This window comes from Anguilla anguilla, chromosome 16, assembly GCF_013347855.1.
Source record: "Anguilla anguilla isolate fAngAng1 chromosome 16, fAngAng1.pri, whole genome shotgun sequence".
NCBI lineage: Eukaryota > Metazoa > Chordata > Actinopteri > Anguilliformes > Anguillidae > Anguilla > Anguilla anguilla.
Genome location: NC_049216.1, coordinates 3,309,382 through 3,336,576, shown reverse-complemented (window position 1 = coordinate 3,336,576; position 27,195 = coordinate 3,309,382). Strand labels below are relative to the sequence as shown.

At 42.4% G+C, this 27,195-nt stretch overlaps 1 protein-coding gene across 1 annotated transcript in view; it reads right to left on the bottom strand.

Moving 5' to 3' along the window:
- The window catches only part of LOC118215094 (NACHT, LRR and PYD domains-containing protein 3-like), a gene marked incomplete at its 3' end in the record, with an annotated part of 75,499 nt that overhangs the window by 30,449 nt on the left and 17,855 nt on the right, over window positions 1-27,195 (bottom strand). Inside the window, exons 4-7 of the mRNA XM_035395530.1 lie at window positions 26,484-26,657; window positions 7,301-7,390; window positions 5,224-5,253; window positions 3,702-3,770 (exon numbers count right to left, since the gene is read on the bottom strand). Of these exons, the coding sequence (XP_035251421.1) occupies window positions 3,702-3,770; window positions 5,224-5,253; window positions 7,301-7,390; window positions 26,484-26,657 (363 nt within the window). The remainder of the gene's footprint in view (window positions 1-3,701; window positions 3,771-5,223; window positions 5,254-7,300; window positions 7,391-26,483; window positions 26,658-27,195) is intronic.

The following is a 27,195-nucleotide window of genomic DNA, read 5'->3' as shown; positions in this document are numbered from 1 at the left end:
GGATGCCATGATTGACAAAGCTGTGGGAGTTTGTAAAAAGGTCGTCAGCGCATTCTCGCACAGCTGGACAAGGCAGCGGGCACTCAAAGATGCTCAAGAAGAAATTGGCCTCCCTCAGCATAAACTGGTGACGGAATCTCCAACCCGATTGGGATCAAGGCAAAAGATGATTCAGCGACTACTTGAACAAGAAAAGGCCCTCACACAAGTCTTAGCTGCTAATAGGGCAACCAGGCATCTGGTGCCTACATGGCAGGACACTGATGGCCTTGATTATGTGAGTAAGGCACTAGGACCTCTCCTTGATTTCACAGATGCTCTCCCTGCTGAAAATTATGTCATTGCGTCATGCTTGAAGCCTGTTCTTCAGCTATTCAACAGTGAGCTGCTACAGGGGAAAGATGAAGACAGATCTCACCAAGACAATTAAACGTTCAATATTGGACTACCTGAACACCAAGTACAAGGAGCCAGAGATTGAGAAACTGATCAACATGGCAACAATGCTTGATCCACGCTTCTGCACTCAGCACATGAGTCAAGAAGAGATCCTGGTCATCAAAGCCAGAGTAGCCAAAGAGGTGGAATCCCTTTCTGTCATGCCAAGTGAAACTGCTGCCCCTGAAAAATCACCTGGATCTACAGGACAAGCCCAAAGTGCATCTAAGCGGCAGAGGAAGAGTCTTGGAAGCTATTTCAAGAAACCAGCTGCTGAGCTGACCAGCCTTTCTGACACAGAGAAAATTGAGGCTGAATTAAACAGCTGTTTGCTTTGTCCACTGGCAGATGGCGAGAGCAATCCCATGCATGGTGGAAGCTACACAAGGTGAATTTTCCTCAGATCAGTGGTTTGGCAAAAAAGTACTTGTGTATCCCTGCTACAAGTACAGCCTCAGAGAGGCTATTCAGTGCTGAAGGAAATATAGTAACATGCCAAAGGTCTGCTCTGAAACTAGCCACAGTTAATATGCTAGTCTTCTTAACCAAAAATCCTAAGCTGTGATGTCCTGTTCTCTTTTTGATAGCTACCTCTTCCTGAATCACATGCTTTAGTAGTATGTGTGTGATAACTTGCACTACCTTATCTATGGCATGTTCCAGCCACAACCTCATTTCCACATACGTTATTTTATTTTCAATTTCAGAGTGTATCAGTGTTTACATTTTCATTGACCTTGTATTTTATTTGTCAATTTGCTGTTAATTTATCAGGTTGTTTTTGCACTGTTATGCAGTTTTGTAACCTAACTGAAGACAAGTTTGGGATTGTTACTTTTTGATTCGCTGTTTGCACTATTTTTACGACTATTTGAGTCATGACAGTACAACAGAGGTTGTATAAGTCTTTACGTTTTCATTTGTTGTATGTAGTTTATGATTAAAGTCAGAATCGGTGTTTACATTTCAAACTTGTACTTGATTTGAATCATTACTGTGTTTATATACTGTTTTGATGTTTTGCAGCATAGTTTAAGACTTGTTAAGTTTGCACTATTTAAACATTATTTGCACTTTTACAGAAGAAAAGTATTTTTACAACATTTCCATTTGTTTTTCCTGGGGTTAGATTATGAATCCTGTGAGTATTGGTGTTTGCATTTTCACTAATTAATTTTATTAATTTGTGAATAAAATTCATATTCTATTTTTTAGCCTACTTAATTGATGTAGTTTAGTATTTGATGATGGTCAGGATTAGGTTTTACTTTTTTGGATCAATGTTTGTGTTTGCACAGCTCTCTATGCTGAAGTGACTTGTGGCCAAAAAGATAGTGTTGAATGGTACTATTTTCATATCGTCATTTATATCGTTACCACAAAAAATACCATGAAATATCGTGATATAGTTTTAAGTCTATATCGCCCAGCCCTACTCACTACCCAGATAAGCCTTAATTTGATTGATCACTGTGATAGTGAGTTTTGGCACTTACATCTGCTGATTTTACAGGTTAAGTTGCTCCTTCAGGGCAGAAGTCTATGAATCACAAGATTCCTGGATGAGCGGTACATTTACCTCCTATGACTGATGGTCTTAATGTCAGAGAACACTTAGATCAGTGTTACTCATTACGCAGCTCACGAGCCGCATGCGGCTCCTGAGACTTTGTTTTGCGGCTCATATAGATTCACTGATAACAATAAGAATATAGCTATAACTTACTTTTATAGGTTCCGCGTATGACTTGTTTTAGCACGTTGAAATGAATTATCCAGCAGATGGCAGCATACTGAAGAGACGTAAAAGAACGTAGGCTACGTAACAGCAACGGATCATGGGTAGACGTATAACCTATGTGTGTAGCTTTGCATTTGTGAATGGTTTTGTAAGTTTAGCACGTAAGCCTAAGTTAGATATTCCATAATGCCTTACGTCGTAAGGTTGTATCAAAATGGACAGATTTATTATTAGAAAAAAGCAGAACAAGAAAAGTGATTCTTCACTAGCTGACGGTGACGGAGTTAGAAACAGGCCCAAGGAGAAAGAGTAACGTTAGAAAAGAACGGGGGAAATGCAGATCAGTTTGGCTGAGAAGCCCAAGACACCGATGCTGCACCAGCAAAGAAAAAGGTGCGGTCAATTCAGGACGAACACTGAAAATTTCAGGATACATGGACTGATGAGTTTTTCTTTTTGCAAGATGAATCCACTCCATTCTGCCTAATTTGCCAGAAGACTAGTGCCAATTTTAAACAGTCTAACCTTGAACGCCACTTTAGTGCATTTCACGCCAAGTACAACCTAGGAACCTGAGGACTAATAAAATTAAACAGTTGACACAGACTCTGACTGAGCAGCAAAAAACGATGGTGAGATCAGTCTCAGTTGCCGAGAAATCGACCAAGGCCACTTACAAGATTGCATGGATTTTAGCTAGGCATAAAAAGGCTTTCACGGACACTGAAACAGTTAAACAATGCTTTTTGACCTCAGCTGAGATAATGTACTGTGACTTCACCAATAAGAATGCAATAATAAAGCAAATACATGAGGAGGAGGATCGAGTTTATTGGGAAAGACATGAAGCATGTATCTAATATGGGAAATGTGCCAATGACAGTGTTCAGCAATGAAGAGTGAAACTGAGTATTTTAAGGTTGATGATGCTCTGAGGAAGATGTCCGTGCTACACTCTCCAACTGCAGTATTTTGCACCTGAAAATTAAACATCCTGCTGGACTGAAATCTAACAGTTCTACAGATGCAATTCTGACCCAAATGTCCCCTATTCTTATACTGTAAGTTCTCTGAATTGGGGCAAATGGCTCATCTACCTTTTCTATGATCTTGTCTCTGGGCTTAACCCTCCCATACTAGACGTGCAGCTGCCATTTTTCAAAGTGGAGAGCGAGTTAGTTTTCAATGCCGTAGGATGTTCGGCCACCACCAAACGTAAAGATGTAAAAGGCAACACACATTTTTCAAAGTTGACAGTGAATTTGATTATTTCCTTTTGGTTTTCTGTGACAAACTTCCCACAGCACTGCAAGCTAACACACAGCTAAAGGCAGATTCACTGTAACAGGAAGTAATGCACATGCTCATATATATGTATTGTGGTGAGGGCCTCTAGAGCCCCGCCCCTCCCTGCCATCAGCCACCACTCTGCTCCACTTATTCTGTGTCTCACTGGCCAGCCTGCAGCACCATGGACAGTGCCGGAGGGACAGGGCTGAGTTTCAGCACCTCCACTCCACACTCAGACCTGGACAGCGTCGGAGGGACAGGGCTGAGTTTCAGCACCTCCACTCCACACTCAGACCTGGACCTGAGATACAGTCAGGCCACCGGCAGCATACCAGTGCTCTTTCCACACCACTTTCCCCTTTGCCTGAGTAGCTGCTGGCCCTATATAGGCCTCATGGTCTCACTCCAGGGGTGTGCTGGCTTTCCCCTCACTGAGTGACTAACAGAGTCCCTGATTCTCGTTTTTTTTTTTTTTTTGTGGCAGACTCGGACGTGCCCCTCCTCCTTGGACCCACCTGCACTTCCCTAGCACTTTTGCTTTCCCCAACATTTGAGTAGCCAGATCTTGTTTTGTGTTTCACTTTTCCAATGTCTTCATTCATTGTGATACCGCTGTCACAATAAAAGCCCTCCACAGGCATATTGCCAGCACTGTCTACCTCGTCTGTGCCTCGTTCCCGTAGCATACAGTATGGATGTGATAAAAGTTTATTAAAAGATATGAACAATATGGAATTGAAGGTATCTGTAAGTGGGTGGAAAATCACAACCTGTACCTGTATAACATGCCATATAAATGATCTGCACATATGCAAATGTCGCACACAATGCAAATCATGCAGACTATGCAGACTACATAGAAGTATAAAACAGTCCTTAGAAGGACCATCACTGTAAACCCTTGCAGGAGGACATGCAACACATACAGGCATGATATTGTACGACTGGGGATGGCGGTAGGTACTAGAGTTTTGATCAGGTCAGACTCTATTTTATCAAATGTAAACTAGTGTGGATTGTGGGAGATGTTCTCTGGATAGCATTTAAGGGAAGCTCAAACAAATTACTTCATTGTCCAAAGTCCTTTCATAAAAAGCACTTTTGGTATGCATCACAATTTCTTTGTGTTCCTTTTCTTTATCTTACAATCTCTTCAGGTGCATGTCCTTTCCTCTCTTATAGCATAGTGTCCAGTCCATCTTGCCATACCTTGTAAATAAAATGATTGCCTCGTAACACTGTTAAAGCTTTCTATTCATGGTTATTGGAAACTCTCATATTTAGTCATATGATAAGTACTTTCTCCTACAGTGCATCTAAAGTACGTGGCTTACTTATATACTGACTGAAGTGTGCATGTCTGCTAGGGCAAATCACTGCATTGGTGCCATAAATAAACTCCTCTTTCATCATCTTGTGTTTGAAAGCCAACTCTAGGGAATGACATCCGGTCCAGACCTCCTTAGAAGCATCCATTTGCACCAAGTGTGGCTCTGACAGACAGTAGTTCGTCAAGTGCTAAAGGAGGCTACCACCCTCCTAGAAAAGCACATAGAATACTGCAGCGCTACTATAGCCAAGGGCTACATACAATAGCCAAGGGCTACAGACTCCAGTTCAAAGTGAACCCCCCCATTTCAACAGAGTCATTTACTCTCAAACACAAGAGAGCGCTCCCATGTTTAAGAGGAATAAATTCCTTCCTTCTTAAAAAAAGTGGGAAATACGTGTGGTTCCCAGAGATCAAACCCAACATAGTTTTGATTTTCATTATTTCCAGCTCCCAAAGAAGGACGGTTCTCAACTACCTATTTTGGATCTCAGTGTTAAACATTTGAGGCAATATAATTTCAAAATGTTAACATACAGCACTCTTTCACGTTCAATATGTCAGAACGATTGGAACATTTTGTGCAATTCTTTAAATCAATCGTTGGCACCCAATAACTGATTAATAATGATTAACTGATTAGATTAAAATCTACTCCATGGCCTATAAAAAGAATGACTTAAAATATGTTTAACTTAATACTTAAGCATTTTTGTTAAGGAATATGAGCATGCCTATGTGCTTTGGGGTCAGTCTGGTGTGCAGTCTGCTGAAGGTGAGACCAGCAGCTGAGAAGACGCGCTCAGACGGCACTGATGTTCCAGGAATGGACCAATAACGTTTCACTCATGCTGCCAGTCAAGGGAACCGTGACTCTCTAATTTAACATTAAGAAACGTCTCTTTAATTTGAAATCTAATCACCAACATTAGGTTATTCATTTAAATGGTTTATTGAAAGTTAACTGTTTAATCTATAGAAATGCATCAATCAACATTCTTATTAACAGTTAAGAATTAGAATTAACAGTTAATTAACTTAAATTAACTTAAAATCACTATTTCACATCAGTAAATCTGAAAGATGCCTTCTCCCACGTAAGCATGTATCCCCCTCACACAAAATTCCTCCGCTTTGCCCATCATGGTGTTTGCTACAAATACACAGTTCCACCCTTCGGCCTTTCCCTGAGTCCACGGGGGTTCTGTATTTGTGTAGAGGTGGGTCTGGCTCCATTGAGACTAATGAGGCTCAAAATACTGACTTAGCTGATTATTGCCAATTCAAAACCCAGAGTTGTGCAGGACACTCAGCGAGTTCTGACACATCTGATGTCTCTTGGTTTCAGTGCAATCTCTCCCCATCCTGGAGCGTAACCTTCTTGGGAGTGGATTTATACTCTGTATCCATGTGAGCTTGCCTATCAGCGGACTGCATTTTATCTCTCTGAGTATGTCTCTCTCAGTTCAAGCCCGTCTCGAGAGTACAGTATCACACATGCCTAACACTACAGGGGCTGATGGTGCCAGCCTCTCAGGTTTTGCCACTGGGGCTATAAAGAATCAGGGGCTTTATGAGGTGGATTTCATCCCCCCACCTCAGTCCTGTGTGCGATCTCCATCGCCGCCTCACGGTGACACACATGCGCTCAGCAACTCTACGTCACTGGGAAAACACAGACTTTTACACTCAGGGAACCCCTCTCAGGTTCATTCTCATACGAAAAAAAAGGACACACACATCCCTTTCTGGGGTGGGGGGTCTCAGGAGTGTCACATGGTGAATCAATTTATTTTTAGCTATGAACTATATGGATAGCACTCAGATATTATACCGGATGTCGTTTCCCATACGTGGATCTCACTACTCTATGTTTCGGGAGAACCGGGGTAGAGACAGTAACTTAAAGTTTTGGGGTAACACCCTTACTGAGGTACTCACTGGGCATATTGTTAGTTTCACTAGCTGGATATGCAGCTCATGGGTCAGTCAAATGTTATTTAATAGAATAATACAGAAGTCATGCCTTGTGATATTTATATAGTCACGCTACCGAAATGGGGTAAATCTTAATTAGCTTAATCCCAGGTGTTGGTTTTAGATTCCTGGATGAACATGACATTTACCTCCCAGGATTGAAGATCTTAATGTCAGAGATCACTTAGATGAAAGCCTGGCAGCAGTAGCTAGTCTCTCTCTCCAGGATACAGGGTCAAGCTGCCCATCGTTTCATATGAGCACACCTCAGTCAATAATCTTATATGCAAACTCACATTCACACAAACATTCAGGTTACAGGCTCTGAAAATGAATGGAGTCAGGAAATTAGTCTTCCCTGTGACAAAATTCAAACCCTTGCATTGCCATAATCAGTAATTCTATTTAGTTAATGTCACACAGTACACAGCACTACTCACCCCAGTCTCTGTAGTTTACAGTTTGGACTCCTCAGTCCAGCACAGAGCAGCTCCACTCCTGAATCTCCCAGGTTATTGTAGCTGAGGTCCAGATCTGTCAAAGGTGAGTTTGATGACTGGAGAGCTGAGGCCACAATATCACAGGACTTCTTTGTGAGTTTGCAGTTGTTCAGTCTACAAAGAAGAGTTAATATATTCAGGAAGAATTATTGGCACTCTTCATTAAAATTAGCATAAATAATTGTATAAAAGAAACATTTAAACATAATGATTTTAATTTTTTGCTCAAATATTTGTAGAAACTGCTTACTTTCACTTTAATTAAACATAATTCTCATTAAAAACTTGAGGTAAAAAGTATTGGCACCCCTAATGAATATTTAAAATAAAACCAAACAAAGTGGCATCTAAATTTTTACTAAAATAAAATTGATCTCAGCCCCCGGAACTGTATTGCTGCCTTTCACCTGTTTCACTGGGCTACAAATATGAGGTTGCACAAATGTAAAATCCCATTGTCATCCATCACTATGGGCTAAAGGATCAGCTGAGCCTCTGTGCTGAGGCCGTCTCAGGACCCCCTGGTGCTGCACACTGCTAAGGGATCAGCTGAGCCCCTGTGCTGAGGCCATCTCAGGACCCCCTGGTGCTGCACACTGCTAAGGGATCAGCTGAGCCCCTGTGCTGAGGCAGTACATATATTAGGAGGTAATTCAGTTAAGTTATTGAATACCAATAAAAAGCACGGAAGTTTATTTGTGCTTCTAACATAAACATGAAGTTTTCAGTCAACGATTTCAATAAAATGTCACAGATTGTATTGAAACTTAAGATCAAACAGTTCATTCTGTAGCCACACTGGGCCTCTGGCCTTGTAAATAGCTTGTCTATTAACTCTGCAGGAGGTAGGACCCATAGATCGCCTGCCTAGATAAGGATATCAGAGTGGCGTAAAAAGGACGTTTCCTTTAATGTTCGTGGAGGAGAAGGTAGACAGAATTCTTCAAGCCAATATTGTATCCAGTTCACTGTTTCTCTCTCTGAGGCCATAATATAAACACTTGATATCTGACATACTGTAGATAAAATCATTGCTAATTTTGCCCTCCCGCCCAACCACAGCGTCTGGCTTCAGTCGGTTCGTGGTCTGAAAAACAAATCATCACTGCAGTCCCGTCGCCCCGTCCCAAAGGTGGACCATTTCTGAGCAACCAGCAGCTCAGTGGTTGCAGTCTCGTCAGAGGCAGTTCATGAAATTGATTGTGTTGGTATTGTGTAGTAATACTCATTTGAGCACCCTGGGGCAATACAACAGGACTCTCTATGCATTTTTAGTTTTGTTTCTTTCCTCCTGATTCATCGCTGAGCTCACTGAAAGTCAGCCATCTACCAATAGGAACTGAGCAGCCGAGACTAATGCCAATGATGTCACAAACTATCTTGTTGCAAGATGGCTGCAGCCTCATGTAAAAAAGGGAATTTTAGCTATTTTCCTGGCAAATACGGATCAATTTCAGATTTGAATACAGGGCCATATCTTATTTAAGGTAAAAAGCAAACAAATCAGAGCCACATATAATATGATATAATAATATAACAGTTAATATAATAAAAACAGTTCATGCAATAACTTTGTCCTCTTTCATGTAATAACTGCCGGTTAACCTGCTTGGTCCTCACCAGTCTGGCTTTCGATCTGGGCACTCAACAGAGACTGCCCTCCTCACGCCTCTCCTCTGTCCTGATCCTCCTAGAACTGTCTGCAGCAATCGACATGGTCAACCAGAACTATTCCTCTACATCTTGGCTGAGATGGGTAGTTCTGGGACTGCCCCCAGGTCATACCAGGTCACCTGGATGAGATCTGCCTCAGCCTGCCAGCTTGTGCCATACAGTCACTACAGATGATTCAGAATGTGGCTGCCCTACTGAGGTCATTCCACTGGCTACCAGTCATCACCAGAATCAGGTTCAAGTCCTTAACACACCTACACAAAAGGACAGCCCCCGCCTACCTACAGGACACGATTCAATCCTACAAGCCAGCTCGACCACGCCACTCTTCTACAGCAGGGTGACTTGCACTCTCTGCCATCCGGGTGAAAGGTTCTCACTCGTCCCTAGCACAAAGCTTCTCCACCCTAGCTCCCCAGTGGTGGAAGAAACTCTCTGTTTCTCTACAAACCACTCAGTCATTGCCCGTCTTCTGCCGTAGTCTGAAGACGCATCTCTTCAGTCTGTACCTGGACTAACTAACTATCACTACTCTGCAGGGTACTCCCAGCTAGGATCACTTATCACTTGTACCCGTCTACCTTATTCCTGTAGCACTTTCATGTTACACATGCACCTCCAATCAGCACTCATATTGCATTTGTATCATTATCTTGATGTTGCAGCTCGCTATCTTGCCTCCTAGTTTGACGTAACATTACACTCTGACCTAGCCTATGCTTACTGCGTGAACTGGACTTACTGTGTTCATGGCTATGAATAACTGTTACATAATGAGTATTGTACCTTCTAGTTTGACATAACATTACTTTCTGTCCTAGCCTATGCTTACTGCGTGAACTGGACTTAATGTGGTCATGGCTATAAATAACTGTTACATAATGAGTATTGTACCTTATCGGACCTGTGTTTTGTAGTTATTCCAATGACCTTCGATATGCACTAATTGCATATTGCTTTGGATAAAAGTGACAGACAAATAAATGTAATGTAAAGGGTTAATGCAATAAAATATTTAATGGCTAATGTAATAAGTTTTGACAGTTAATGTAATAACTTATAACAGTTACAGGTTTTTTGATGAATAATGTAATACTTCAATCGTTAATGTAATAACATTTCAAAATTCCAGTCTTCCATTATACCCAGAGTACTTACTTAAAAAGAATCGGAAGGCTCATAAAGATATATAAACATGACAACATGAAGCCTAATAGACACACAAAAGGATAAATGCTTTTTGAATTTAAAATACTGTTATCATTTTGAAATTATAAGGAGTGCTAGATGGCTGGGCTTTGCACTTTTGGAGTTATTCCATTGACCGTGCAAGAAAGCATGCCTTGAATATATGAAAACGATTTAAGTAATATAAAGGTTCTAAAAGGTATGCGAACACAATTGGGGGGAGGGGAGGGGGTTAGGGTCATACACTCTGGCAGTGATGAGGGCACTGCACACACCTGGACAGGCATGCAAGTGTAGCTCCTCGAACACGGAAAACGGGCTTAGAAAGAGCCATGTAGCGGGGAGCTAACATAGACTCGCTAAGCTAAGAAAAGCAGGGTGGGTGGCAATAAGCACTAATGAGCTAGCGTGGGTAGCTAGCTGTCCTGTTCTGTGTTAGCGTGTGCAGGAAGAGGGTATGTCAAATGCAGGGAACCCGATATGGTGAGGGCAGCAAGCTAGCAACAAATGGAGCTTATCAGCACTGGGCATATTGTAACTTTCACTTTCAGGATGTGCAGTTTCTCTAGAATAGCTGCAAAAATCAAGCAAATATTATTTAATAAAATAATACAGGTCTTGGTCATGCCCTGGGATATTTATACAGTCTCACTACTAGGGCTGTGCCATATCGTATCGTCCATGATATACCGGTACAATTCCTCCCCACGATAAGAATTTGTCATCCCGTGATATTGACAATATAGTTGATGACGCGTTTGGGCATCTCACCATCTCACACGTAGAATGAGAACAAGCATGGTGGAAGGCAGAGTTCCAACCCTAGACGAGGAGGAAGAATTAATCCCAAAAAAAGGAGCTTCCTCCATAATATGGAAGTGGTTCGGATAAAAAAGATCAGATGTGAATCAAACATCTGTGATTTGTAAAGTATGTCAAAAACCCATATCAACAAAGAGTGGAAACACATCAAATTTGTTCCACCACCAAAAGCAAAAGAACCGATCAGAATATGAGGAAAGCCAGAAGTTGCGTGAGGAGAAAGCGGCAACAAGTAACATTAAGCAAACTCTTTTAATTCAGAAGGGTATTGTCAACGCGTTTGCCAGTGGCACTCCCTATGATAAAAAAAAGTGAACTCTGGAACGAACTGACAGAGGCGATGGCATTTTGCTTAGCCAAAGACATGTTGCCAATCCGAACTGTTGACAAAGAGGGATTCAGGCTAATGATCCAGAAAATAGACCGTAGATACAACATGCTGTCAAGGAAATATTTTTCTAAAATGGTCGTGCCAGCTATGTACGAAGAGTGCTGCGGTAGGTTACAAACAACGCTGTCTACAGTGGAGTTTTATGCATCAACCATAGACATGTGGAGTAGCCGAGTGACGGAGCCATACATTAGCCTCACGGTCCACTACATAACCAGCGACTGGAGTTTGAACAGCTCTTGGCTCGAGACAAGTTTTTTCCCAGATGACCACACGGGCAAAAAGATTGAGAGTGGTTTGAAGCAGTTTCTTCAAGCATGGAATCTAGACGAGGAGAAACAGGTGTGCCTGACAACGGACAGTGGAGCTAACGTGGTGAAAGCAATCGCCCTGTACAAGTGAATAAAACTGTCATGCTTTGGCCATTGTCTACACATTGCTATTGGTAAGCTTACTCTCTCCATGTCTTTCTCTCTTAATGTCAGTGTATTCATGCATGCACGTTGAGCATGCATGAGCTTAATCTTTAATGTTCTTCAGAGACAACTTCCTTTGTTGCCCACAGTCATATAACTATACTTTTTAAAAAGTAATACATTACAAAAAAAGATATTAAAGCATACAGACACGTGGCACAGATATAAGAGGTAATTATATATGTATGCATTGGGTGTATTTAAGATTATGATGAAATTAATATTTAACTGAACTCTCATTCATTGTTGTTTTGCAGAGAGAAGCATGAGGGATGCCAAGATTGGCAAAGGTGGGGGAGTTTGTAAAAAGGTTGCCAGTGCATTCTCGCACAGCTGGAAAAGGCAGCGGGCACTCAAAGATGCTCAAGAAGAAATTAGCCTCCCTCAGCATAAACTGGTGACGGAATCTCCAACCCGATGGGGATCAAGGCAAAAGATGATTCAGCGACTGCTTGAACAAGAACAGGCCCTCACACAAGTCTTAGCTGCTGATAGGGCAACCAGGCATCTGGTGCCTACATGGCAGGACACTGATGGCCTTGATTCTGTGAGTAAGGCACTAGGGCCTCTCCTTGATTTCACAGATGCTCTCCCTGCTGAAAATTATGTCACTGTGTCATGCTTGAAGCCTCTTCTTCAGCTATTCAACAGTGAGCTGCTACAGGGGAAAGATTAAATCCGCGTTTCCACCAAAAGTACCCAGAACTTTTAGTTTTCAAGGAACTAAAAGGTTCCTTCAGCCCACGGTTGTCTGCATTTCCACCGCGGTCTAAAGTCCCGCAAAGATTAGACAAATTAGCCCATTGACGTATGAAAAAGCAACGTTTTCGTCGGTCCATCCGTCCTATGATTTCTTCTGTAACCCCATACTACCACTGAAGTAGCCTACATTATTTTCTAATAACCGGGACAGCCCGGAGGGGTTTATTCCACTTATATACAATGGGTTACCAACAATGACTATATATGGTTACTTTTGTATTTATTGATTTTTATTGTTTTAATCACGTGAAATTGAAATATTCTTCCGCAGCCGTTTTTTTTTATATTTTACCGTTGTCAAGCAAAACTGTCGTTGGTAGTTGAACTTGGACCGTTGTTATGCAACAAATAGGATATAACAGGCCAATAGTCAGATTGTAACTGTTTTATATATCCTCTCAAACACATTCATTATGTTTTTATGCGAACATTCACGTTCATGTCTTGACATCCGAGGCGACAGAATGCATTCACATTCCACAAATAACTGGCAACAACAGCAGAACACATGCACACGTTGTAAACAATTTGCTGTTGAATTGATTACTTTCTCATCATCAATTCCATATAGACTAATCGCAAAATGACAAGAATAGAATGAAAACTCGGACTTGCGTGAAAATTTAAATTAGCAGTGGTACAGCCACCGTTTGCTTTCCTTTAAAGTTACTGCTAGCGGAGCAGCGAACTGTGCCCTCCAGATGCGAACCATGCACCATAAATTAGTCCATATTCTTCCTGGTCTTTTTGTGGAATTGAAGAATGGCACAGTAAAATTACGGCAGTCTGAAAAAGCAAAAGGGACGATTACTAGAATTAACCTATTATTGTTATTTTACCCTGACAAAAAGTGCGGAAGGTGATTTCCAGTTTGCTTTTACTGTATCACCAATGTAAATTACGCAGAACTACCGCATACCTCACATAACTGTATCAAAAGTTTTGAGTCAATTACAACGGGCTAACAAAGAAAATCCGGAAGAAAATATTCAGCAACCGAATGAAACCGTTTGAATGTTTTGGTACGTAATATGCTCTCCCAGCACGAATGCTTAGCATTTTATAAAACAAATACTAAAGCAAGAAAAGAACAGAAGAGCACACATTATAATTCCAAGACGTTGGCAGGCTATAACCAAAAGTAGGCTACTGTGCCGCATAACATACTGTCAGGGTTCTGTGTCTTCCCCCTGTTTTTCCTGGTTGTGCCGCCAGATGGCGGCACCTCTGTTTTGTGTCCTGTTTGATTGGTTTCAATTTTCCTATTATTGGTTGCTGATTGTCTCGTGTTCCCTTCCCTCTCTGTGGCCTGATTGTTCATTGTGCCCTCCTGTGTCTCATCTGCGTCGTGTCTATTTAAGTCTCCCTTCTCCCTGACTCAGATGCTGGATCCTTGCCTGTTGCTTGCGTGCCTGCCTGCTCGTTGCTCTTAGTCTGTTCGTTTGTGCCTCTGATAGTGTTTGCCTGCGTGCCTTTGTTGTGCCTTTGAATTTTTGGATTTTCTTGTTTCTGGTGTTTTTTTGAGGTTTTTCTTTGAGTTTTGTGAGAGTGCCCTGCGACCCTTTTTGTTCACTTTTTCTTGAGTGTGTTAGTAAAGTCTGTGTTTGTCCTAGTTTGGAGTTTTGTGTTTTTCCCTGCACTCTGCGTTTGGGTCCATTCCCTCGCCCGCCCTGACACATAAAAGTTTGATTTCAAGTTATTATGAAAATAAATCGGTTTGCGGCTGCAGATTTTTAAAAATGGCGGTTGAAATAAAACACTGCAAGTAGTCGACCAATCAGAAATTTTTTTACTTTTGGAAAGTACTACCCCCTGAGCATGGACTTTTTTGGGGGTAAAATAAAGTCCCCGGAACTTAATTTAGACCCTAGTTCCTGCGGTCGAAACGCACTGAGTTCCTCAAAAGGTTCCTAGTTCCGGGGTAAAGTTCCTGCGGTGGAAACGCAGCTTAAGACACAGATCTCACAAAGACAATAAAAAGTTCAAAACTGGACTATCTGAACACCAAGTACAAGGAGCCAGAGATTGAGACATGGCAACAATGCTTGATCCACGCTTCCGCACTCAGCACATGAGTCAAGAAGAGATCCTGGTCATCAAAGCCAGAGTAGTTAGAGAGGTGGAATCCCTTTCTGTCATGCCAAGTGACACTGCTGCCCTGAAAAATCACCTGAATCTACAGGACAAGCCCAAAGTGCATCTAAGAGGCAGAGGAAGAGTATTGGAAGCTATTTCAAGAAGCCAGCTGCTGAGCTGATCAGCCTTTCTGACACAGAGAAAATTGAGGCTGAATTAAACAGCTATTTGCTTTGTCCACTGGCAGATGGCGAGAGCGATCCCCTCGCATGATGGAAGCTACATAAGGTGAATTTTCCTTAGATCAGTGGTTTGGCAAAAATAATTGTGTATCCTTGCCACAAGTACAACCTCAGAGAGGCAACATGTTGTACTCGCCAGGTAGCAACCTGAGGACTAATAAAATTAAACAGTTGACACAGACTCTGACTGAGCAGCAAAAAATGATGGCGAGATCAGTCTCAATTGCCGAGAAATCGACCGAGGCCACTTACGAGATCGCATGGATTTTAGCTAGGCATAAAAAGGCTTTCACGGACACTGAAACAGTTAAACAATGCTTTTTGACCTCAGCTGAGATAATGTACCGTAACTTCACCAATAAGGACACAATAATAAAGCAAATACATGCACTGCAGCTTTCAGATTCGACTTAAATGAGGAGGATCAAGTTTATTGGGAAAGACATGAAGCATGTATCTAATATGGGAAATGTGCCAATGACAGTGTTCAGCGATGAAGAGTGAAACTGAGTATTTTAAGGTTGATGATGCTCTGAGGAAGATGTCTGTGCTACACTCTCCAACTGCAGTATTTTGCACCTGAAAATTAAACATCCTGCTGGACTGAAACCTAACAGTTCTGCAGATGCAATTCTGACCCAAATGTCCCCTTTTCTTATACTGTAAGTTCTCTGAATTAGGGCAAAGGGCTCATCTACCTTTTCTATTATCTTTTCTCTGGGGTTAACCCTCCTATCCCATACTAGACGTGCAGCTGCCATTTTTCAGAGTGGACAGTGAGTTAGTTTTCAATGCCGTAGGATGTTTGGCCACCACCAAACGTAAAGATGTAAAAGGCAACACACATTTTTCAAAGTGGACAGTGACTTTGATTATTTCCTTTTGGTTTTCTGTGACAAACTTCCCATCACTGCAAGCTAACACACAGCTAACGGCAGATTCACTGTAACAGGAAGTAATGCACATGCTCATATATATGTATTGTGGTGAGGCCCTCTGGAGCCCCGCACCTCCCTGCCTACAACCACCACTCTGCTCCACTTCACCTGTGTCTCACTGGCCAGCCTGCAGCACCATGGACAGCGCTAGAGGGACAGGGCTGAGTTTCAGCACCTCCACTCCACACTCAGACCTGGACAGCGCCGGAGGGACAGGGCTGAGTCTCACCGCCTCCACTCTACACTCAGACCTGGACCTGAGATACAGTCAGGCCACCGGCAACATACCAGTGCTCTTTCCACACCACTTTCCCCTTTGCCTGAGTAGCTGCTGGCCCTATATAGGCCTCATGGTCTCACTCCAGGGGTGTGCTGGCTTTCCCCTCACTGAGTGACTAACAGAGTCTCTGATTCTCGTTTTTTTTTTTTTTTTGTGGCAGACTCGAACGTGCCCCTCCTCGTGGCCTGAATTTTGGATCCACCTGCACTTCCCTAGCACTTTTGCTTCCCCCAACATTTGAGTAGCTTGATCTCAACTTGTGTTTCACTTTTCCAATGTCTTCATTCATTGTGATACCGCTGTCACAATAAAAGCCCTCCACAGGTATATTGCCAGCACTGTCTGCCTCATCTGTGCCTCGTTCCCGTAGCATACAGTATGGATGTGATAAAAGTTTATTAAAGGATATGAACAATATGGGATTGAAGGTATCTGTAAGTGGGTGGAAAATCACAACTTCATTATCCAAAGTCCTTTCAAAAAAAGCATTTTTGGTATGCATCACAATTTCTTTGTGTTCCTTTTCTTTATCTTACAATCTCTTCAGGTGCATGCAATTTCCAGTCCATCTTGCCATGCCTTGTAAATAAAATGATTGCCTCTTAACACTGTTAAAGCTTTCTATTCATGGTTATTGGCAACTCTCATATTTAGTCATATGATAAAGTACTCTTTCTCCTACAGCGCATCTAAAGTATGTGGCTTACTTATACACTGACTGAAGTGTGCAAGTCTGCTAGGACAAAACACTGCATTGGTGCCATAAATAAACTCCTCTTTCATCATCTTATGTTTGAAAGCCAACTCTAGGGAATGACATCCGGTCCAGACCTCCATAGAAGCATCCAATTGCAGTGTGGCTCTGACAGACAGTAGCGCGTCCAATGCTAAAGGAGGCTACTGCCCTCCTGGAAGAGCACATAGAACACTGCAGCGCGAATATAGCCAAGGGCTACAGACTGCAGTTCAGAGCGAAACCCCCCATTTCAACAGTCATTTACTCTCAAACACAAGAGAGCGCTTCCATGTTTAAGAGGGATAAATTCCTTCCTTCTTACAAAAAGTGGTTATAAATACGTGTGGTTCCCAGAGATCAAACCCAACATAATTTTTATTTTCATTATTTCCAGCACCCAAAGAAGGACGGTTCTCAACTTCCTATTTTGGTTCTGTGTTAAATAAACATTTGAGGCGATATAATTTCAAAATGTTAACATACAGCACTCTTTCACGTTCAATATGTCAGAAAGATAGGAAAATTTGTGCAATTCTTTTAATCAATCGTCGGCACCCAATAATTGATTAATAATGATTAACTGATTAGATTAAAATCTACTCCATGGCCTATAAAAAGAATGACTTAACTTAATACTTAAGCATTTTTGTTAAGGAATATGTCTATGTGCTTTGGGGTCAGTCTGGTGTGCAGTCTGCTGAAGGTGAGACCAGCAGCTGAGAAGACGTGCTCAGATGGCACTGATGTTCCAGGAATGGACCAATAACGTTTCACTAATGCTGCCAGTCAAGGGAACCGTGACTCTCTAATTTAACACTAAGAAGCGTCTCTTTAATTTGAAATCTAATCACCAACATTAGGTTATTCATTGAAATGGTTTATTGAAATTTAACTGTTTAATCTATAGAAATTCATCAATCAACATTCATATTAAGAATTAACAGTTAATTAACTTAAAATCACTATTTCACATCAGTAAATCTGAAAGATGCCTTCTCCCACGTAAGCATGTATCCCCCTCACACAAAATTCCTCCGCTTTGCCCATCATGGTGTTTGCTACAAATACACAGTTCCACCCTTCGGCCTTTCCCTGAGTCCACGGGTGTTCTGTATTTGTGTAGAGGTGGGTCTGGCTCCATTGAGACTAATGAGGCTCAAAATACTGACTTAGCTGATTATTGCCAATTCAAAACCCAGAGTTGTGCAGGACACTCAGCGAGTTCTGACACATCTGATGTCTCTTGGTTTCAGTGCAATCTCTCCCCATCCTGGAGCGTAACCTTCTTGGGAGTGGATTTATACTCTGTATCCATGTGAGCTTGCCTATCAGCGGACTGCATTTTATCTCTCTGAGTATGTCTCTCTGTATTTGTGTAGAGGCGGGTCTGGCTCCATCGAGACAAATGAAGCTCAGAATACTGCCCTATACAGACGATTAGCTGATTATTGCCAATTCAAAACCCAGAGTTGTGCACGACACTCACTGATGGTGCCAGCCTCTCAAGTTTTGCCACTGGGGCTGTTAAGAATGAGGGGCTCTATGAGGTGGATTTCATCTCTCTACCTCAGCCCCATGTGTGATCTTCATCGCAGTCTCACAGTGACACACAAGCACTCAGTAACTCTGCGTCACTGGGAAAACACAGACTTTTACACTCAGGGATCCCTGCTCAGGATCGTTTTCATACGGAAGAAAAGGACAGACACATCCCTCTCTGGGGTGGGGGGTCTCAGGAGGGTTACATGGTGAATCAATTTTCTTTTAACTATTAACTATATGGACAGCTCTCAGATATTTTCTTCCCTGTCTAAGGGGACATCATGTGCTCGTACGCTGCAATAATGACTAAAGCAGCATGTGTAAATCACCAAGGTGGCATGCGCTCCCTCCAGCTCCATGGTCTAGCCCACAGACTGTTGGTCTGGAGCAGCTGTCACTTCATGTGGTTACGCGTGGCCCATGTTGCTTTAGGCTTGCTCCTGTGGGGGTCTAGGCCAGGGTTGTCTGTGAAGCTTATCGTGAAAATTGCTGTGAAATACGCTATATAAATAAAATTTGACTGATTGATTGATGTTCCAGGAATTCTGAACATGAGCGCTGATCTGCTGTCAAGGGGAAACCTACTGTACGGAGAATGGTGTCTCTATCCCCAGATTGTGGAAATGTTACTGCAGTGATTATCCCTCTCCTTTATGTACAGCCATGCACGCTCCCGCTACGCACGGACCTCCTGTCTCAGGTGAACGGGGAAATACACCACCCCTGCCCCGAGCGAGTAGCTCTATGGGCTTAGCCCGTGAGAGGCATAACCTCAACGCATTAGGGCTTCCCCTCACATGACTGCAACCATCTAGAGCACGAGAGTGCCCTCTACCAGGTCACTTTATGACAATAAGTGTCAGGTGTTTTAAAGATGGTGTGCCTCTCGTCAGTCAGTGCCTTACCAGAGCTCTGTTTCTGACGTGCTGTGCTTTTCACAGAACCTTATGAATAAAGAGAAATCCTTTCCTACCATTAGGGTCTACCTGGCAGCTATCACTGCTTGTCATCTTGGTTTCAGAGACTATGCAGTGGGGCAGCAACCCCTCATTCACAGGTTCATGAAGGGGGCTCACTGTTCTCTGCCTGTTGCTAAAAAGCTTGAGATTTATCACAGTTGCTGAAGGCTCGGTCTGTAAGGCCGTTTGAGCTTATAAATTAGATTAAAATTGTTGTCTCTCCAGACAGTGTTGATGCTTGCACTAGCCTCAGATAAGTGAGTCAGTGACCTCCATGCGCTCTCAGTGCAACTCTTGTGCACAATATTCTCCCCTAAGATGGATACGGTTTTTCCTAAGCCCAATCCAGGCTTTATACCTCAAGCTTCCCAGCTTTCACATGTGAGGTGTTAGAGCTTGCCGCTTTTCACCCGCCACCTTTCTCCTCTGAAGAGCAGCATGGGCTGCATATGCTGTGTCCTGTGTGTGTTCTCCACACGCTCATTGTACAAGGGGCATGGCTGCACCTCTGGGCCCTATTCCATGGGGTCTCCTCACAGGAAATTTATTCAACAGTAGGCTGGGTTTCTCCAGATACTTTAGCTAGGTTCTACCGCCTGAACGTCACCAGGAGGCCAGTAGCCCACTCGATTCTGGGGGTGAGCTCTGTGTGAGGTGAACACATCTCCCCTCATCTGCTATGGTTTGCAGTACTTCACATTGATCCTGTATCCTGGCTATAGCCTTGGGCAGTGGAATGTCTTTAGTACTGCCCTACACAAGATGTAATTGAATAGAGTTCAATTATTGTAAGGCAATACAACACCTGCAGATTGATTGGGTGGCCCCTGGGGAGCCTGGTGCAATGTTTATTCCTTCCTGGGAATGTTCTCATTTGGCAATAATCACTGACCAGAATAGTTAGACCCTCACTTGTGGCTGTCTTGTTGAGATTCAGACGGAGTGCTTGTTGAGGCACCGTGGCGAGTCTCCCTTTGTGCATCGTAATAAAACCTTTTCAACTGGAAAGTGGTCATCAGTGTGTTACTTCACTGGTCCCAACATGGTTCCACAAAAGGAGAAGATTCCCAACAGACTTCACTTCCAACAGCGTCTCAACTAACAAAGCATAATATAACAACATAACATAACATAACATAACTGTGGTGTGGGGATGGCTGATTTAAGCAGCCACACCTGCCCTGGGTCAAGCTAATTAGACCTGGCCAATTGGATAATTGGTTAAGAATTAGATAATTGGCCAGGCTAATTGGACCCAGGAACAGGAGTGGCTGCACCTGTGCGTAGTGAGGTAATCACTGCGCACAGGTTAAATCTGCCATCCCCACCCACATCAGGAGCCTTCTCTGTCATGACAGGGTTTTTACATCTGCTCATTTGGCGTTACCATCTTGCCAAACCCTTGTGAATAAATGTGAACTGTTTTAACATCATCTCCCTGTGTCTCTGTGCTGGAGGGCCCCAAAGAAAGCCACTTCGGTGGCCTGTGGCAGGCGTGTTTGCCACAATAACATATGCTGAGAACAGGCCATTCAATTTTCAAACTAAATTGTACCTAGTGCTCTGATTACCTACAGACTAGACAGCATCTAACACTGTATCAAGCCTAGTCTTGAAAGTCCCTGGAGTTTCTGCCCCTACTACATGACCTGGCAGGCCATTCCACACAGTGACTGATATTTAGCTAATTTCTATTTATGGCCCCTCATTCTACATACAGAACTCAAGGAGTTTGTCCGCATGCTGCAGGAGATCTCCTACCTGCTGAGGAGAAGACACCAAGACCGCAACTTAAAAACGCATTAAGTGGCTCCGGACAACTAGCAGCAGAAACTGGGGAGGCACTTTAAACTAGAAAAATAAGGCACTTTAAACTAACTAATATTAAGTGTTTAAATAAGAATGACCAGGTGCAGACTTAATTGGGTTAAATGAACTAACTTACCTATTTACAAAATAGCAATTACTAAATAGCAATAATTGAAGGAACCCATGTACTAGGTAATATTTTATTCATATATCTCAGGATGCCGCCAGGCCGCCATTGTAAATAAGAATTTGTTCTTAATGACTTGCCTGGTGAAATAAAGGTGAAATAAAAAATAAATAAATAAAAAGGACAAAATAAAACCAAAATTCATCCAGAACCAGATTATATTATACTACTGCTAACATTAGCACATAACAATAAAGGCAAACTATATAACAACAGTTATATCTTGCTCCTGGGAAAGCGAACAACCAAAAACTTCCTGTCGGCAAGAAGGTGGCCGAATTAGCTAACCGGCTCGTGAGGAAAAAAGTGGAAAATTACCTCCCTGTCCCCTGACGCCAACAAAGATTTTCACCTTAGGAGAAAACCATCTTACTTTACTTTTACTATGGGTTTTAAAAACTAAAATGAATAACAAATACACATTTCAAAGCACAATACAATCCTGTAACTAACTTTTCCAAACTCCACAAGACTTCTTCCTCTCTCTCTCTACCACAAACAGGAAGTGCATGTCAGGCTCAAGCAATCGAGCCACAGCTGTGAGCATAGGGCAATCTGGGAGTTGTCCATATCTTCCCATTGGTGGATCTCAAACACAACATGATAAAAGTAACCAGGGGTGCAATTGGGATTTGGGAGGTGGGTGGACTCTGAGATCCGGTGGGAGGTGGGTGAAGAAAGGTACAATGAATGTCTCAGCTCAAAACAGTTGTATCTTTAATGTATTGTGCGCATATTTGTGCATTTTATCATGCATCAATGTTTTGAAAAGAGTGTATACTATCGATTCAAGCTTTTACATAATATATTTCAAGTTTATTGAGTGTCATTAATGCTGAGAATTTTTTTTACCCACAAAAATATTCGGTCATCCTCCTCTTGTCCTCACTTTCTTCCTCCTTTATCCATCTTTCTTAAACTGGTGAGGTGCAAAACTTTCTTTTAAACTAATCATTGATCTTGTCACGTCCCTGCCGTTTCTCATGTTTTCTGTTTTGCCTTGTGTATCTTGTCTCTTTTTTCACCATCTTTGCTCGCCTCCACAGCGGAGGCGGGTCTCGGTTTCAGCGATCCCTGAATACCTAATTTTACCCACCTGTTTCCCCTGAATTCTGCACGCTTTCCCGTCAAGCTCACCAGTATTTATTCTCGGCTCGCCTAACATTCCCTGCCAGATCGTTGCCTCTGTTTCTTGCAACTTCTCATCGACTTGCGTAAAAGATGTAGAAGTCTCTTTAGTCTCTTTAGTCTTGTTCCCCGGTTTTTTCCTAGTTCTTATCCACTTTTACTCACCACTTTGCGTTTGGGTTCCCTAGTCCGTCTTTCCTGTTGTCGTGTTTGTCTGGTCTCGTTTTTGTTCATCCCCGTCTTGTCTGCGTTTCCCGTTCCCTGTCAGCCGTGTCCAGCCTGCCCTTGCCCGGCCTCGCAGTCCAGCCCTGTCCAGTCTTGATCTCCTCTGGTGCCTGCTCGGCCCTGCTCCTGTGCCTGCTCAGACCTGCTCCAGCCGCAAACCTGCTCGGCCCTGCTCCTGTTTTTGTTCAGTCCTGTTCGAGCCCCAGGCCTGCTCGGCCCTGCCCCTGTTGTTGCTCAGTCCTGCTCCAGCTCCAGCCCTGCTCAGTCCTGCTCTGGCTCCAGTCTTGTCCAGTCCGGTTCCAGGCTTTCCCAGTCCAGTTCCGGTTTTGAATTGCCCTGCTCAGTTTGGTTACCTCTAGATAAACCGGTTGCTTTTCTCCTAAGCCTCTGTGTTCAAGTCCTGTGTTTGGGTCCAGCATTACACATCGTGACAGATCTCAAACTGTTTTCATTCATTTTCAGTGATTAACAAGCATGCAAACATCTGACTAATCAATTGGAAAGGGACACAGCTTCTTCGCATTGTGTTAGGGAGATTAAATGATAAATGCAATTTAGAAAAATCCATTTTAATCACTAAGCAGTGGCGAAATCTTCCGCCGATTTTCACTGAGCATCAATACATTTAATCCACAAAATAGGCTACTCAATACTATAATGTATAGCCAGCTATCCCCAAATAGGCAGTTTTAGCGAGTAGCCTAGGCCTTATAGCCAGTGGCGGCTGGTGATAAATTTTTTGGCAAGGCGCAGTTGTGGGCGAGACAAACAAACTAAAGCAGCACTTCTTAGCACAGCAAAAAAATAAATAAATAAATAATAATAATAATAATAATAAATAAATAAATCTAAAAACAACACAACACGCTAATGTTGCCTAAACACAGGCCAGGAGCACTACTTGAACATATTTTGCCCTCCTTAATAATATAAAATAATATGTAGAGATGACAAAATGCCCATTTCTCCTACATCACCTAAAGTTACCAACAGACAACAGCTCAATTTCTAAATATGGAACTACTAAGGCAATTTTTACTGCCACTGTTACATTACTGTGAAGTCATAAAAAGAGTAGGAAAATATTAGCTAACTCCAATGTCATTTATAGAGCCTTCTGCTGCCACCTGCTGGACAAAATGTGAATCTGTGAATGCTGAAGTTTAAAGGAGGCAACAAAATTCACCAACCCAAGGAATATCCCAGGATTATCGGAGCTCTCACTCTCATCGTGGCCACGCAAAGCCATCTGAAAGGCTCCCCAAAATTTAACACAGTCTATTATTCTGGACAGGATGTGTTGATTTTGTCACCTATTCGTTGTGCCTTCTAATGCCAATCCTGTAGCCTTCATCTAGCTGTTCAGCAATGCTAAACCTGCCAAAAAAATTTAGCCTCATACCACTCATACACCACATCCAGCTAGCCAACTCCGTTTGACATGACAAGAGCAGGAGAAGCCCCGGGTGTAGGCTCGTCCTTGATCACTTGCCTGCTGCTGAATTTGTAAATCGGGTCGGTCCGATCCAAGCTCCTTTATCCTCTTTTTTTCTTCCAATGAACGCCTTGTGAAAGATCATTTTTGTAAGGAAATAACCAAATTTTCTTTGATTTCCGCAGTACAACTTGAAGTTGCCATCTCCTGAAAGTACCGGTCAGCTAGCTAAGGAGCAGGAGTGACAGTCGCGCATCCGTAGTTATATTAATGGCGGGGGTGAACATGAAAGATTTGAGAATTGTCCAATCACATTAGATCAAAAAACATAAAAACAATACCAATTCGCTGCCAATAAAAGTAGGTGTTTCTGGGGCGCAGAGAGCAACGCCCCATGGAAAATCTGAAGCAACCATTTAGAGAACAGCCTCAGGTCATCTGCTTGCCAAAAGTTGAAAGACTTACATACACACTCATTTGGCTGGTGCCCTTCACCCAGGAAGTGTATGTATTCACACATAAATTAACCAAATACAATTTGATTTTGGAACCAATTATTAATGAATGCTGACAGGCGCTGACAGATTACCAGGCGCATTGTACGAGTAAACAATTTAAAGAACCGCCACTGCTATAGCCTACATTTATTTTCATTTGCAGGACGAAATTGTGCACATTTTTAATCAACATTGTTTGCGGATACATACACTTCTTTCTCCGCACTCGTATTCATGGCAAATATCTGCAATGCGTAGATTGTAAACAAAATTGAAGTGCAGGTTTTATTTTTGCTGGGTTATCCTGAAAACTAACATGGTAGATAACAGACTGGTGTATCTTGTTTGTTAAGTGTAGACTTCGTGGTGATTAAAACGGATTTTTAACAGATAAACTGAATTTATGATTTAATCCCTAAAACTAACACTGTATGAAGACGCTGTATGTTAGGCTACTTGCCATTTGATTAATCCGATCGTTGGCACGCTTGATTATAAATGAAAATTACTAATGAAAACAGGTTGAGACCAATGATTAGTTTAAAGGAACGTTTTGTGCCCCACTGATTTTCAGCTCACAAGTCGCCGCTGATTAAAACGTTATGTAGGCTATGTGGGAAATATTCAGTCCTAGCTTATCTGCTGACCAGCAACCTGCTGATTTTGCTTAAGCAATCAAAGTTGCCATTAGTAATAGCCAGCGTTCGTGGGGGCTGTTTATTCATCTCTCTTTAAAATGTTGCATAGATTTTACATAGAAATTACATGTTAATGAAATTACCTTCCGCGCCCGCTTCCAAACAATCAAGACAATCGACGATATTTTTCTTTCTGTGCCTGTCTATATAAACGACTGTTCCTCCTGAGTTTTTTTCTTCGGATATTTGATTGGTTGAGCGAGCAACTGGCTAGAGGGAACACATGGACTGCAGCCTACGAGAAATGGACTGGATTGTCATAGTTATTTGTAAAATTGCCAGTCAAAATTATTTATTTATTTACCAAAGGTGGGTGGACACCGTCCACCCGCGTCCACCCGCGTCCACCCCAATTTAACCCCTGGTCGTAACCCTGGTGAAGAGATCCATCAAGACTGCCCTGCCTGCCACTCATGTGAAGTGAATACGTTCACTGAGAAGTAGTAACACTGCAGGGTCCTATGTGTTCTTCCAGGAGGGCGGTAGCCTCCTTTAGCATTGGACACGCTACTGTTTGTCAGAGTCAGACTTGGAGCAATTGGATGCTTCTACACAAGTCATGACTGGTTGTCATTCCCTATAGGTGGATCTCTTCACTCTGTGTTTCAGAGAACTGGGGTTACGACAGTAACTTAAAGTTTTGAGGTAACACCCTAACTGGGTTACTGACTGGGCATATTGTTAGTTTCACTAGCAGGATGTGCAGCTACTCTGGGATCGCTGTTAGAGTCACTGCCCAGATGGATCTGAATGTTATTCAATAAAATAATACAGAGGTCATGCCCTGGGACATTTAGATTTAGATTAGCCTCTTCACCCAGATGGGGTAAGCCTTAATTAGTTGTTATTTTTAGATTCCTGGATTCCTATGATTGAAGGTCTTGATGTCACAGAACACTTGAACGAACGCCTGGCAGCAGTAGATAGTCTCTCCAGGGTACAAAATCTTTCCGCCCATCATTTCATATGAGCACACCCCTGTTAATGTGCTTATGCTAACTCGTATTCACACGTGAACATTCAGGTTACAGGTTCTGAAAATTAGTGAGGTTGTTTTCCACCAGGTGATAAAATTCACACTCTTACACACATCATCACAAATTCTACTTATTTAAAGTCACACAGTATGCAACACTACTCACCCCAGTCTCTGTAGTTTACAGTTTGGACTCATCAGTCCAGCACAGAGCAGCTCCACTCCTGAATCTCCCAGGTTATTGTAGCTGAGGTCCAGATCTCTCAGGGGTGAGTTTAATGACTGGAGAGCTGAGGCCACAATATCACAGGACTTCTCTGTGAGGTCACCGCTGTTCAGTCTGCAAAGAAGAGTAAATATATTATAGTATCATTATATTAGGTATACATAAAACATAGGGTAAATGATGTGAAGTGTTCAGGAATGAATAGTGAAATTGAGGATTTTAAGGTTGATGATGCTCTGAGGAAGATGTCTGTGCTATTCTCTCCAGCTGCAGCACTTTGGACCTGAGAATTACACATCCTGCTGGACTGAACTCTGACAGTTCTACAGATGTAATTCTGACGCAAGTGGCCCCTTTTCTTATTTTGTAAGTTCTCTGAATTGGGGCAAAGAGCCCATCTACCTTTTCTGTGATCTCTTCTCTGGGCTTAACCCTCCCATCCCATCCCAGCTGCCATCTTTCAAAGTGGACAGTGAGTTAACTTGCAAAGCTGTTGAATGCTTGGCATAGCTACCACCAAAAAGAAAGATGCAAATGATAAAGCACATCTTCCAAAGAGGACAGTTTGTTTGTTTCTTTAGTTTTGGTTTTCTGTGACAAACTACCCACAGCATTGCAAGCTAAAATACAGTTAATAGTAGATTAACTTTAG